General features: G+C 42.5%; 1 protein-coding gene across 1 annotated transcript in view; it reads left to right on the forward strand.

The window, feature by feature from the left end:
• The first annotated feature begins 3,867 nt into the window (after positions 1-3,867).
• Positions 3,868-15,917, forward strand: part of LOC311231600 (uncharacterized protein) — a 60,079-nt gene continuing 48,029 nt past the window's right edge. Inside the window, exons 1-2 of the mRNA XM_084318228.1 lie at positions 3,868-3,973; positions 7,621-10,151. Coding sequence (XP_084174354.1) covers positions 3,926-3,973; positions 7,621-10,151 — 2,579 coding nt within the window. The 5' untranslated portion in view covers positions 3,868-3,925. The remainder of the gene's footprint in view (positions 3,974-7,620; positions 10,152-15,917) is intronic.

Below are 15,917 nucleotides of genomic sequence, written 5' to 3' on the forward strand. Positions count from 1 at the left end.
TTGTAAAATGTGGCTTGCATCTGGCCTACGCGGTGGGTCTGTTCGGGACACCGAGCCTGAAAATGTTTCTTTTTACCTGGGAATCGATACCGGTACCCAACGGTACCTTTTTTTCTGTACTTCACTCTCCCTCTCTGAAGTCTAAACTTCACAACACACAATCTAAAACCCTCTTCCAAACTTCCTGGTTAAATAAAAAAAATTAATTATATTTTGCGATTTTTTTTTGCGATTTGCTAATTGCATCATTCCAAATCGCGATTTCGGTTTAAAATCGATTAATCGTGCAGCCCTAGTGGGTGGGAGAGAAATATACATACGGCGGGGAGAGAATATATACATGCGGTAGGGAGGAGACTGTCTATTAGGAGGTGGTGGGGGGTTTGGGCATTTACGGTGGCCAGTTTCGAATTGCAGCCTCCCGTAGGTGCTCTTTAAGAGCGGTTTTGAATGTGGGTAGGGATTCACATTACTTTACAGCTTTGGGTAGGGCGTTCCACATTGATGTGGCATAATTGCGAAACGTGTTTAGTCCCTTTGAGCCGAATCTGGGTTTAACATGATTTGTTGAGCTTCCTCTGGTGTAGTGGTTGTGGTATTCACTGACCTTTGGGAAGTATTTTGACATGTACATGGGTACCTTAGTCGTATAGTGTATCTTGTAGACCAGGCCCATTGCAAGTTGCTGTACTCTGTCGTCTACTCTAAGCCATCCTAGGTTGTCAAAGTGGGCAGGGGTGAGGTGGATTCTGGGGGTAAGGTCAAGTAGTAGTCTGACCAGTTTGTGATGTTTGTAATCTTGTTTTTAGCACCTTTTGAGGTGCAAGCATAGTCGTAGTACCCTTGAATGAGTGCTCCTGCCAGAGTCTTCAGGGTATTCTTGTTTACCAGAGAGGAGATCCGGTACAAGAATCTAGTTCGTTGGTTGACTTTTTTTATTACATTGGATGCCATTTTGTCACAGGAAAGATTTGCCTCTAGGATGGAACCCAGGTAGGTAATTTCGTCTTTCCTTGTGACAATATTGTCACCCACTGTAACTGAGAAGCCGTCGGACTTGCTGAGTTTGTTATTTGAACCGAAGAGAATGGACTCTGTTTTGCCCATGTGTAATGATAGTTTGTTATCAGCGAGCCATATGCAGATTTTGCCTAGTTCCGAGCTGAGGTTTTTTTCAACCTGCAACTTGTTCTTGTCAGAGACCAGCAGGGCTGAGTCGTCCGCAAACAGGAACAAGTTGCAGTCACAGGCTGACGACATGTAATTTGCATTAATTAGGAACAGTAGCGGTCCTAGTATGCTTCCTTGTGGAACACCACAGCTCACTGTGAGGGGGGGGGGGGGGGGATAGAGTACCGTTTACCTCTACCATCTGTTCTCTCCCCTCCAGGTAGGATTGCATCCAGCTCACTGATAAACGATCAAAACCAATTGCTTTTAGCTTGTCAATCAGAATGGAGTGCTTGACAGTGTCGAAGGCCTTTTGTAGGTCCAGCATGACCATGCCGCAGTATTTGCCCGAGTCCACCGTTTGATGTGGTCGTTCAAATAGAGGAGTGGAGACAGTGGAGTGGGAAGTCGCTCTCTTTCGAAGTTGGTTATTGTTAGGGACAGGTTAGGGTTAGTTGGTTAGGGTTAGGGTTAGTTGGTTAAGGTTAGGGTAACAGCCTGCTGGCGCGATTGTTAAGAGTAACGCGATTGGCGCTGAAAAAAACGTCAGTGGCCAATCAGATCGCGCAAACCGAACGCGGAAGTGCAACTCCGTTAGGGAAAATATACACGCCTCCCCTCCACCAACCCGCAGGTCCGCGTTCTCGAGATAAAGCTGGGAACGAGGTTCCACGCGCCCCGCGTTGGTAGAGAGCAGAGTGACATCCCGGCTGACCAATGACCCCGATACCAGGGTTGGTCGGTGCAACGGAAGGGAGAAGCATGCAGCTGCAGAGCCGCAGAACCAGCGGCGCTCTCCTCTCAGGGCCGCGCTCTGACGGCCGCGCTGTGAGGGCCGCTCAGCAGCGCCACCCACCCAATGGCTGAATTGGAGTATTGCACTGCGGGCACAGCTGTGAGGATGTACATACTTTATGAGTAAATTAACTATACTTTTGCTCACACAATATCTTGAATGAATGCGTTTATTTATTTCGAACAAATTGAAAATAAATAATAATAAAAAACAAGTAATAAACAGATTAAAAAACAAACAAGCAGGAGTAGGAGGATGAAGTGTAAACGTATGTATTCCTATTTCCTACCCCCTTGATTGATTGATTGGTTGATTGAAAACTTTATTAACAGATTGCAGAATGGGTACAATATACAGTACGGCTCAATACACACAATTGTTAAGGGAATGCAGACCAGAGAAAGACTTTCGTCTTGTTTACATCAGGGTCCCCCATTTTCCATTCATCATAACATATAATGACATACATGACATACAGATTCAGTATACCTTCACACTCTATTATCTTATGCAACTCATATTCACTCCACAAACTGAAATATACATACATTGTTGAATGAACAGCCTGTTTCTTGAAGTTAGACTCTCTAAATTGTAACCCCCCTCTCTATAACAGAATTGTATTGAATTGTTTCGTGCTTTAAACATGATTTGTGCAGTCTTAAATTCAGCCAGGTCCCCGAGTTTCATGGCATGTGATTTAAAAAAAATAGTGTGTTTGTGTGTTCCAGATATCCTACCTTATTGATAATCAAATCAAATAAAAATCAAATGTATTTGTAAGGCCCGACAACACACGTTAATGTCCCCATGGGCCAGGTACCGGTATACTTTTGCTATGCTATACTCTACAGTCTATGTGATGTGGGTATGATGGTAATTAAGGAATGGTGAATATTATGTTTAATGTAAATATGTGTATACTGGATATGAACAGCAGTATTATAGGCCTACAGCACTGCAGTATTGTACAGCAGTATTGTACAGTCAGCAATATTATACATTATTATACATGACTATTCTATGCAAGTGTCTAAGCTATTTTACAATATTATACATGTGCAATTATGCATAAGACTACATAAGACACTATATGTGGGTATGTCAGGTGGTCTTGTGGTCAAAGTTATGTCTGGAATCATAATTTATTTTACATTTTTTGGACTTTATTGTGTTCTTGTTTTGTTCTTGACTTATTTACTTGTCATAATAGAACATTCTAGAACATTTGTGATGTCACAGTATGACGTCATAATAAAACATTCTAGAACATCGTCACAGTATGATGTCATAATAGAACATTCTAGAACATTTGTGATGTCACAGTATGTCATAATAGAACATTCTAGAACATTTGTGATGTCACAGTATGATGTCATAATCAAACATTCTAGAACATGTGTGTATCTATTCAACAATTTTCTCAGAAGATCTCATTGTGCATCTTGAAACAGTACTGAACAGATAGACTAAACAACATAGATTGAAGCCTGCATTTCTCAACCAAGGTGCCTTGCCTTTGATTGATTGATTGAAAAGTTTATTAATAGATTGCAGAATGGGTACAGTACAGTACAGCTCAATACATACAATTGTTAAGAGGATGCAGACCTGAGAAAGACTTTCGTCTTGTTTCCATCAGGGTCCCCCATTTTCAATTCATCATATGACACACATGACATACAGATAGACAGTACTGCTACATCTATACATTTATGACATACCAGCCTACCGGTTTGCTGTGGAAAGAGACAACACAGAGACAATACAGACCCTCTCCCGTTGGCCGGCGGTGCACAGGCATCACCCACACTTTCCCCGCGCGGAATTGTCTAGTTTTTTTTTTTATTATTATTATTTATTTTCAATATATGTTCGAAATAAATAAACGCAAACGCTGAGCGGCCCTCACAGCGCCGCTGTCTCTGCGGCTCTGCAGCTGCATGCTATTGTTCATTCATGGCGGAAGGACAACGTTTGACCCGGAGTCGGACGCGTTTAGTGATAGTAAGTGATTCTATTTTTGGATTCGGTACTTTTTAACTCAATCAGCAATGTTAGTAAATGCATTCCTGTAGGTAGGCTGTGGCTTTTCAGACGGTGGGCTGTTTTGGAGAGATGCCCGGGTAGAATTATACCAACCAGACCAGCGTATATCAGTCGTTATTTGAGTATTGTGTACATATGTATGTTTGAATCATCGGTGATCCGCATCCAGTAGCTACGCGCTAGCTAGCAAACACCGCTGTTAGCTAGAATTTGAATGACGGTACATCAGAAATGGCATCCCCTTCTAAACTGAAACCGAGAAGAGAGAGAGGCCTATGTTAGACATGTTTGAGATACCAGGGGACTAAAGTTATATGAGAGAGGACTTATCCGTTACAAGTCCCCGTATTGCTTGAGGAATTCGGAGAGGTAAGGAACACACTACACAACTTTGTACTTCGAATCCCCACCCTAGTTAATCGTAACGTTAGTTAGCTAACTAATGCTAGCTGCTTAGCTCGTCACAAAATCCTCCATTTGCCAATCTGTCCTGATCATTCCCAATGGTAGTAATGGCAGTGTCGACAATATGAACGTTATGTCATTCGTCGGCTATGCTAAGGGGTGAACTAACGTTACAAAGCTTATAGCTAGCTTATAGCTAACCCATAACCTTAGCGTCAGCTAACGTTATAGCTAAATTCTTACCGTTTGATTGATTGATTGAAAACTTTATTAACAGATTGCAGAATGGGTACAATACAGTACAGCTCAATACACACAATTGTTAAGGGGATGCAGACCAGAGAAAGACTTTCGTCTTGTTTACATCAGGGTCCCCCATTTTCAATTAATCAGGACATATATGACATACATTTTATTTTATTAGGGATCCCCATTAGCTGGTGCGATAGCAACCAGCTAGTCTTCCTGGGGTCCACACACAAAAAACATACAAAAACAATCACTTTTGCAAAAAAAAAAAATTATTAAAGTCAGTACACACAATGCATAATGAACCTACTGTAACAATTAATATAGCTAAAATTACATTTGTGTAAAACAAAAACAAAAAATTACTTTACAGTGTTAAAAACAATTTAAAAACAATTTAAGATTCTTTTTAACAGTGAATCTACTGAAAATGCAGCAGAGGTTCCGAGGCAGGCCATTCCAAAGAGTTAATGCTCTAAAAATCTCCTTAAAGCGTTGGTTTTAGGACCTGGCAATTCAAGCTGCCCACTACTGGAACCTCTAGTGTAATGCTTGTGCACAGCACAGTATTACTAAAAACAATCTGATTATGTATAAAAACAGGAGTTTTACTGCTCATGACCAACTTGAACAGCACAAGTATATTAAAAGACAATCTATTTTCAACGTTAAGCCAAGAGAGGCGGGCATGCATACGGCTCACATTAGACCATTAAGTTCTCTACTCAACTTCATTAAGTACATTGCATGATGGTGCAGCGTAATACAATGTTGAATCATCTGCATAAAGAACTGTTGTAGCACATTTGGTAGCCCAGGATAGGTCATTAGTAAATACAGAGAAGAGCAAAGGTCCTAGGCAACTTCCTTGCGGCACGCCACACTCTAGACCTCTGCTACTGGACAGACTGCCATTTAGATACACCTTCTGTGATCTAGAGGACAAATAACTTGGTATCCACTTTAAAGCAGAAGAGTTAAAACCATAACATTTAAGTTTATCAACCAGTAGAGAATGGTCCAGCACATCAAATGCAGCACTAAAATCTAACAGCACAGCTCCCACCAACATAGAGTTATCTATAGCTTTAAGCCAGTCATCAGTCATCTGTATCAAGGCAGTAGAAGTAGAGTGACCAGCTCTATAGGCATGTTGAGAATCTGTTGCAAGCTTGTTTGAAACAAAATACTCTTGAATTTGTGAATGCACCAGCTTTTCCATGATTTTGCTCAAGACAGGTCATTCAGATAGACAGTACTGCTACATCTATACATTTATGACATACCAGATTTGCAAATACAGTACTGTTTGTGATACAAAAAAGTCCAGAAAAGAGAGTATACATTTGACGTAAAAACTGTACATTGGGGGAGGTTGGTGGGGGGGGGGGGGGGGGGGTGTGTTGGGTAGGAGGCTCCTAGACCTGACTCCTAGAACCCACCTCACCCCTGCCCACTTTGCCAACCTAGGATGGCTTAGAGTAGACGACAGAGTACAGCAACTTGCAATGGGCCTGGTCTACAAGATGCACTACACGACCAAGGTACCCATGTACATGTCAAAATACTTCCCAAAGGTCAGTGAATACCACAACCACTACACCAGAGGAAGCTCAACAAATCATGTTAAACCCAGATTCGGCTCAAACAAGGGACTAAACACGTTTCGCAATTATGCAACATCAATGTGGAACGCCCTACCCAAAGCTGTAAAGGAATGTGAATCACTACCCATTTTCAAAAACACTCAAAGAACACCTACGGGAGACAGCAATTCGAAACTGGCCCCTACAAATGTCCTAACCCAGTTGTACAGTAAAGACCAAGTATGGCTTTGTCAGTATTTCAATGTACAGTGTACAGTGTACCCCACCCACCCCCTACCCAACCCCCCACCTCCAATGTACAGCCCCCCCCCCCCACCCAACCCCACCTACCCAATGTACAGTTTCTACGTCAAATGTATATACACTCTTTTTCTGGACACTTTTTGTATCACAAACAGTACTGTATTTGCAAATCTGGTATGTCATAAATGTATAGATGTAGCAGTACTGTCTGTATGTCATGTGTGTCGTATATGTTATGATGAATTGAAAATGGGGGACCTTGATGTAAACAAGACGAAAGTCTTTCTCTGGTCTGTATTGAGCTGTACTGTACCCATTCTGCAATCTGTTAATAAACTTTTCAATCAATCAATCAATCAATCAATCAGGGGCACTGTAATCGACCCCCCCCACCCCCTCCAAATGTACAGTCCCCTCCCCATCATATGTACTCTTGTCAGGAATCGGATCTATGGGTAACAGTACTGTATATTTGCATATCATATATGTCACAAATGTAACAGTACTATATACCTGTATGTCATGTATGTTGTGTATGTCATAAGTGTCACTATGAATTGAAAATGGGGGACCCTGATGTAAACAAGACAAACGTCTTTCTCTGGTCTGCATCCGCTTAACAATTGTGTCAGTGTGTATTGAGCCGTACTGTAGTGTGTATTGAGCCGTACTGTATTGTACCCATTCTGCAATCTGTTAAATAAAGTTTTCATTCATTCATTCATTCAGACAGCTGTCTATTACAGGGAGCACTGCATCTCATAACAAATGGCAGGTTAAAATATTTCGATATAAACCAGATACCAGGTTTTTGTGTATAGTGCTGCTGATCATATATCTGAGTATTGATACGTGTTGTCTGTTCATAAATTGCATATCAATAATCTGAAAACGTGGTTATTATGTTGCAAGGGCATGTACTATTTCCCCTCTCAAATACAGTTGGTGGAAACAGCCATTGATAGGAAAGGCTATTTTAATTTATCAACTTGGCTCTGGGATAAACTGCAATATAATGGATTTTTTCCTACAGCTTCTATTTTAACTGCTTAAAATGAAAGTAAACAAAGTTTAATCAACTTCCCCCCCCCTCTCTTTAAGACCATGGCAGCATCTAAGATGACGCTGAGGCAGCGGCAGAAGAGTGCCACGAATAAAGCATCCAGAGTGACGTTAATGTCTGCAGAGGCCTCTCCAGACTCCAAGTGCCCCATCTGCTTGGACATATTCAACAACAAATCCTACCTGGATCTCTGCCTGCACAAGTTCTGCTTCCGCTGCATCCACGAGTGGTCCAAGAACAAAGCAGAGTGTCCTCTATGCAAACAGCCATTCAACTCAATCTACCACAGTATAAAATCGGACAAGGACTTCAAGAAGTATGACCTACTGCCGATAGATAATGGCTCCTTTGGAAGTTTTGGAGGAGAGCGATTCCGGTACCGCAGCACACTGACTGGTGTGCGTCGGCAGACTCAGAGGAGGACATCCCCGCCTCCAGACAACGGGGTCTTGTTTGAGGCCGTGGGAGACCGCGCCCCACACCAGGACCGCGGCCTTCGGCGCATGATGACGAGGTTTGCGGCCAGGGTCAAAGCTGCGAGCGAAGGCAGGACGGTGCGCAACCTCAGAGAGGAAGAAATGGTGAAGTTCAGGAGAGAGCTGTACCGGCTCGGGACCAGGGTGCGGAGCGTACGGGACGGGGGGCGCTCCCGAGACACCACGGCCGCATTCTACCTGAGGAACCCAGCCTGCCTGCACAGACTGATACCCTGGCTAAAGCGAGAGCTCACTGTGTTGTACGGAGCTCACGGCTCCCTGGTCAACATAGTGCAACACATCATCATGTCGCGTGTTACTCGCCACGACATGGAGGATGGAGCCATTCAAGAGGAGCTCAGGCCCTTCCTCCAGGGCCGCACGGAGCACTTCCTGCACGAGTTCATCAGCTTCGCAAAGTCCCCCTTCAACATGGAGGGCTACGACAGGCAAGCCGTCTATGACTGCCCCACTCCCTCTTCCATTGAGTACAGCAGCTCTGACTCGTCGGTGATAGCCATCTCGGAAGATGAACAGTACTCTGTGGATTTGGACCCCCCGGGAGACTCCATGTCCAGTGGTGCGCCGAGCCAGTCTGCGTGGGACGACGAAACGCCCGGTCCCTCATATTCCACGACAACCGAGCGGAGCAGGGTCCAGCAGCTGTCCGTCCTAGACTCAGAGTCTGATAGCAGTGTGGAGGAGCAGATCCACGGGTGTGCGGTTTTTTCTCCACGGCACGGGAGCCTTCGCATCAAATCGGACTCCTCTCCGGGAGCGGTTAATAACGACGAGTGTTTGTCCTCTGGTGACGAAGACGACTGTGTCATTGTAGGCTTTGTCAAGCCAGCGGCAGACAGGACTCCGGAGCTGGTTCAGCTCTCCTCTGACTCTGACGAGTCCGTTCACGAAGTGCCTCAACTGCCTCAACACATCCGGTTACCACTGCCTCAACACATCCGGTTCCCCAGTGTCAGTCCCCCGCTTAGCAGGGATCAGGGCTCTGGAGGGTCAGAGAGGGCGGACAAGGAGCAGAATCGATCAGGGTCAAAAGAAAGACTGAGTCCCTCTGTGTCTCGTAGGGACGTGCCACCCGGTAGGTCAGAGAAAAAACCCAGAAGCCGTCATAACGGAGATGGTGGACGGCATCACAGCGGTGATAAATCTAGGGGAAAACGGAGGTCAAGAAGCAGAGACCGCAGGAGAAAATCTATGAACGCAGATAGGAGCCCGGTGATCTCAGCCAAGATTGACAGCACCTTTTCTAGGGGAAGGAGGCATTCCCGCTCCAGTAGCGGAGAGCGTTCCTACTCACGACATGAAACTCTCGACAAAAGGAGGGACAGGGAACTCGGCCGTTCCGGATGCAACCATGAACCTCGATCACACAGCTACTCGTACAGCCACTACAGCTGGGACTACTCTGAGAGCAGATCCTACTATTCCAGTTGTCACAAAAACCCTGACCGGCGCTCTCACTCTCGCTCCAGGAGCCGCAGTCGTGAATCTGGTCGTGGGGACGGGACGCGTTCCAGGTCGAGGAGTTACTCCAGCAGTGGCTCACCTTCAACCAGGAAGAAGTCTCGCCATGACAAGCCCGGGGGCAAGAGGAAGTACAAGACGAGGCACTTAGAAGAGCCTTCCGCAACCGCGTCTTCCAAGTCGCTCCCCGAACACGAGTCCCCCGCCTTGTGTGCGAAAGACAAGAAGAAGAAGAGCAAAGAGAAGCGTCACAAGAAGTCCAAGGAGAAAAGGAGCAGGAGCCTCAGCGACGTGGAAATCGTCTACGAGGGAAGCTCTCCGGAGCAAACCAAAAAGCACCATAAGAAGAAGAAGAAACACAAGAAGAAGAGCAAAAGGCACAAGAGTAAGGAGCGCACGGAGAAGCACTCATCTGCCGTCATCACCATCGACAGTGACAACTCTGCCAACGACGCCGTCCACCAGGCCAGCGGCGCAAATGAGGACGACCCTGTCACCAGTGTCATAGGTGACCCAGCAGACTCCAGGCCTCCAGAGGCTAGGGTGCAGGGATGGGAACATCAGATTCTTGAGTGTTTGGAAACTTTGGACAACGGCCTGTTACAGACATGGTGATATGTTTATGTTATACATCGATAACTAACTTTTGCTTCTCTGTACCACCTATGTTTCACCAATAAAAGACGGGCTCATCTCAAACCACTGATACCTCAGGCGATATTGTAGAACAGTGTGACGTCCCACATAGTGAGGATGAAAAGTCCTCGAAGGACGAGTTGAACGATCATATGCCTTCGACTGCCAACACTACAATTTCCTCAGAACTTGATTTGCAAACTGAATCTGTTAATGGCCACAGTGGTATTTTATAATTTCCTTAAAGTACTAGCTAAGCTGAGCACACTTCAGTTGAAATCTTTAAAATCAGTCAACATATGAGGCTACAGCATTAACATCCTGTTTTGTATGTTTTTGTATGGGTTGTCTGTGTTTCATACATTAATCATGACTATATTTAGTATGTTAAGGAAAAGACCCACAGAATTAAGAGATAGAAACACAAAATGTGCTGCGAGAACTGTGAAGACATACGGCTAAACGGGACAAAATAAAACTTTTTGATTTCACATAATTACAACCTTAATTGGTAGACAAACAAAGTTTATACGTTTACTGTATCTCAAAAACTACAACGGGCGTCGGGTTATATCAAGTGCTTGTTAGCAACCGGTTGAATTTTAATGTGTGCTTTGCTCCAATATACATCTTGATATTTAGCATGTGAAAAATTATTCTTAAACATATTTTTGTGGGGTTTTATTTTTACATAAATTTTTTTTCAACCAAGTGAAAAGTAAGGCATGATAACTATGTGAAATATTATTTTTGTCTTTTGTAGGCCACAAGTTCTGACATTCTCACAGCATGATGTGTTTCTCCAAAAACAGAGGCTTTTCCTTAACTCATTGGGCGTCAAAGCGTAATATCTCACGTTTCGCCGCCAACGCTTGAGCGCCAAAAACTTTATATCTCGTTTTTAAATCCTTTGATCCTTTTCCTTTGATCCCTGTTCTAAACACTCAGCCGGAACTCCCTAGGTCTCCCTGGCTCATCTGCCTACGTTGGAATTGCAATGACGATCGAATCTCACCAGGTGGCACTATCGCCTACCTTTTTAACTGGGGATATCACTATCACTGTTTCCGCCTAGGAGTGGATCACAATTAGCAATTGGTGGAAGATTTGGTGCCTCAGAGCTATCCTTTCCCGTATGGTAGCCATGCCCAATATACACTAGTAATTGCGATCGACTGGAATTTATTAATTTTGGAGTACTTTCTGACTGAGGCAAGGTCTATCTTAGGTAACCTGCTGGTATTTTTTTTAACGTAAAACATGCTTCTGTACCGATCAGTGTTGTGTTTTACCGGACGTAAAACATGCTCGACAAACACGATCGCAGTTTCTAGTTAAATGACCCCCCCCCCCCCCCACTTGAACAATATGAACAATGCCTGTCAAAAGAGCCATACTATTGTCTCCATAGCTATAATACAGAACACACGATGGGTCTGCAAACATCGCTAAAATGGTCAATAACGCTGGCGCCATTGAGTACAGATGGAGAAAGAGTGTGGCGCCCAATGAGTTAACATAAAATCATTAGTGGGTTAAATCAAATTAATTCTTTGAAGTAAGGATGCACCGATCCGATACCGGCACAGCAGCTCATGATTCAAAGGAGGAAAATTGTGCCCAGCTTCCCTGAATGGATTCAGCTTGAATGGCCCTTCTAAGGTTTCTCTCCTCCACACTGCCTGTGGAGCATTCTTCCCTATTGTTAGGTTTTAGTGAGTTTTTCCTTACCTTCGCGTGGGGTATGTCTGGGAGTGCTTGCATTCTTTCATTTATTTGCATTTATTTTAAATTGGTTGGACCTTATGGTGTTCTTGTTATGTTTTCTTGACTTGTTTAAAGAAGACATGTACGGCCCATGGGGACATTAACGTGTGTTGTCGGGCCTTATAAATAAATTTGATTTATGAGATATTGGCAGAAAGTTTAAGATTGTGAGGATTTTTATAGCATTGGCCTGTATAGCAATAACTACAGTATGATCAGAATCTGTTGAAGGTTTAGTCCTCTCCTCCCTCCCCCTTGTCTCTTTTGAGTTGTTAGAGTCTCAGCCCCATACTCAACTTTATTCACAGGAAGGGCACTTTGAAAAATGTATTGTATGTCGGGTACCAGAACATAGTGACGAGGGAAGGGAAGGGTATGCCTGCTTGTTTCTGTACTTCATATTTCTTTAAACCCAAAGTGTAACTTTATGGTTATTCTGTGGTTCAGTATATAAACAAGGGTATTTAAATTGCAAGAAGTGAAAATCGCATCTTTGTACAAAACTGCATGGTTTTCGACCCTTAATTGCATGGAACTAGCTATACATTGTTTATGGTTGTAGCTGAAAACGCCTTATGGTTCCAACTTAAATTCAAGTATTTTAAGGTTAATTGGGCTTACCGATTATTTTCATTGTCAAAATGTTGTGACCTTGGAGCGTGTTTTTATCCATTTCCCAGTAATCTTGATTGCTCAAGGTCTCTAGTTTTTTATACCTATTCCTTCGCTCTACCCTCAAAACTGAGCTTGTGATAGTCCAAAATATGGCGATACGTTTGTCTTCAGGGGGTTCAAATCAAATATATAGTTTTGGAAATTGATAAATGATATGATAAATGATAAAAGCATGAAAAAGTTGCCGCAAATTGAGTATTGCTGGTCTATCAACACTAAGGGCTAGATCCACAAAGAATGGATTGCACGGATTGCCCAATTTTCATTCAATCAATCACCGCGCTGATTGATTGAATGAAAATTGTATTAACAGATTGCAGAATGGGTACAATACAGTACGGCTCAATACACAATTGTTAAGGGGATGCAGACCAGAGAAAGACTTTCGTCTTGTTTACATTATGCTCCCCCATTTTCAATTCATAATGAATTGTAAGTAAGGGTGCAACTTGCACTGTGCAATCCATTCTTTGTGGATCATCATCTAGGTCTAAGTAATTGGGGTGGGACTAATCTCTTGAACTGGCCAGCATTAAAGGCACCACAGATCCCATAAACCTGGTTACACAATAAGTATAGGCTGTTATGTTTATGTATATATTGGAAATTAGTGAAAATATCTTGGTTGGGTTGTGTTTTTTTGCTTTCAGATCTTAATGATGCATGTAGTATGCAGCTGTTTGATTATTTTTCTTTAAAAATAATAGACATACAAATCTTCTGCATTAAAAAAAAAACAATATCGGATTGGTATCGGTATCTGCAGAAAGCCGAAGCCCAGGTATCTGTATCGTGCCGAAAAGTTGGATCGGTGCATCCCTACTTTGAACCTCACTAGTTTTTACCTTGGTTTCATGTAACCCTCATGTGCTGTTGTTTTATTTGAGAAGTGCCGCTCTGTCATGCAATTCTAGGAAGGATCATTTTTTTATTTGGAAATGTAATTTCTTATAAGGGTTTGTTATTTTGTTTCTAGGTTGCACTCAGGGATAACATGGAGAACTATGATTTTTATTTTTGTCATAGATCAATTGTATTCTTGAGACCAAACAATTCCTACATGCTGCTCATTTAATTTGTTGATAAATAATTGTGGGTATCTACCGCTGGTATTTGAAATGAGGAAACTACTTTTGTAATGAGTTATAAAAAAGTTATAAATGCTTAATATTTTGTTCTGTTTTTTTACAATGTTACTTATTCCATAAATGTAGGTAGGATTGGGCAAATAAGATAAGATATTCCTTTATTGATCCCCTTGGGGATCATAACAGCATGCGAAGGGGAGGTACAGGTATGGGCATGGTAATAGTAGAAGACGTAAATATAAGCAATACAATTATAGTAAAGATAAAAATAAGCAGTGTAAACACTAAACAATATCATTAAATTGAATATAGGCATATGAGCAAGTAAACTAATGAAAGGTGCAGATGAGGGTATGTATGCCCTATTATGTATATTATACGTTAGAGTAAATATGGTCAATAACACTTGGAATCTGAATATAATACTATTGAGTAAGTAAAATATATACAGTAATATACACCGGTGCAGTATACATAAGGTACCCTAACTGGTATGATACAGTATATGTTGTAGTCTGCAGTTTAGGTTTACTGCAAGTATACTTGTCTTGCAGGATGCAGACTTATTTGATAGCACTAGCAGGTTGCCTCAATATGGACTGCCACGTTACTGTGAGTTCAGTTAGACACGCTTCTTCATCTCACAATCTATTATTTTGTGGGTCATGCAGTTTTCAGAGATTCTTAAACATATGTCCTTTGACAAGTGTTCATGGAACAACCAACTGATACAACTTGGCTTGGTGTGCAAGCGTTATCAACGCATTCATAGCCTTTCTACTGCCTCATGAGGTACATGGGTCACACACTGACGCAACAATGCTAAAGCTTAGGCACGTCGGTTATAGATGATTGAAAACTTGGAACTGTTACTGGATAGGAATTAATATTAACTATAGTAAAGATGCAAGTAGTTATAGTTGGATAGAAACATTTAACGGTGCTGTAAGTGGTGTTTTTCTGTTTGTTAAAACAGTGGTCTACATGTTAAATTAATAGCCCTACACTATAATATCTAGGGTTCTCTCTCCTGATTGGATAAAGTGGGAAAGGATACCAGAAAATGAATTTTCTGTTTACTGCAGAGTGGGGGAACTGGGAGACCCATGTTACTGACCAACCAGACACTCTACCGGTGATGGCTGTTGGAATGAGTAATTTAACACTTGTTTTAACAAAGAAAATACCACTTTTAAATAGTTTATTTTGAAATAAGTGTTTGGAGGTTGACCATGGATTATAAAGAACATAATGAACGATTAGTGTGAATGATGAATGAATTACATCAGGGTCCCACATTTTCAATTCATAGTTTATGACATACACAACATACATGCCATTTATGGCATAGGGACATACAGGTATTTAGTACTGTTACATTTGTGACATATACGATATGCAAATATACAGTACTGTTGTGTGCCATCTTTATTGATTGATAGAAAACTGTATTAACAGATTGCAGAATGGGTACAGTACAGCTCAATACATACAATTGTTAAGGGGATGCAGACCAGAGAAAGACTTTCGTCTTGTTTACATCAGGGTCCCCCATTTTCAATTCATCGTAACATATATGACATATATGACATACAGATAGACAGTACTGCTACATCTATACATTTATGACATACCAGATTTGCAAATACAGTACTGTTTGTGATACAAAAAGAGTATATACATTTGACGTAGAAACTGTACATTGGATTGGGTAGGTGGGGGGGGAGACTACACTGGAGGTGGGTGGGGGGGGGGGGGTTGGGTAGGAGTGGGGGGGAGGGGTGGGTGGGGGACACTGTACAAACAAAACTGTACATTGGAATATTGACAAGACCATACTTGGTAATTTACTGTACATTGGAGGGGGTTGTGTTAGGACATTTACAGGGGCCAGTTTCGAATTGCAGTCTCCCGTAGGTGTTTTTTGAGAGTGTTTTTGAAAGTGGGTAGTGATTCACATTCCTTTACAGCTTTGGGTAGGGCGTTCCACATTGATGTGGCATAATTGCGAAACGTGTTTAGTCCCTTGTTTGAGCCGAATCTGGGTTTAACATGATTTGTGGAGCTCCCTCTGGTGTTGTGATCGTGGTATTCACTGACCTTTGGGAAGTATTTTGACATGTACATGGGTACCTTGGTTGTGTAGTGTATCTTGTAGACCAGGCCCATTGCAAGTTGCTGTACTCTGTCGTCTACTCTAAGCCATCCTAG

The sequence above is a fragment of the Notolepis coatsorum genome (assembly GCF_963971535.1).
Source record: "Notolepis coatsorum genome assembly, chromosome: 7".
Taxonomy (NCBI): domain Eukaryota; kingdom Metazoa; phylum Chordata; class Actinopteri; order Aulopiformes; family Paralepididae; genus Notolepis; species Notolepis coatsorum.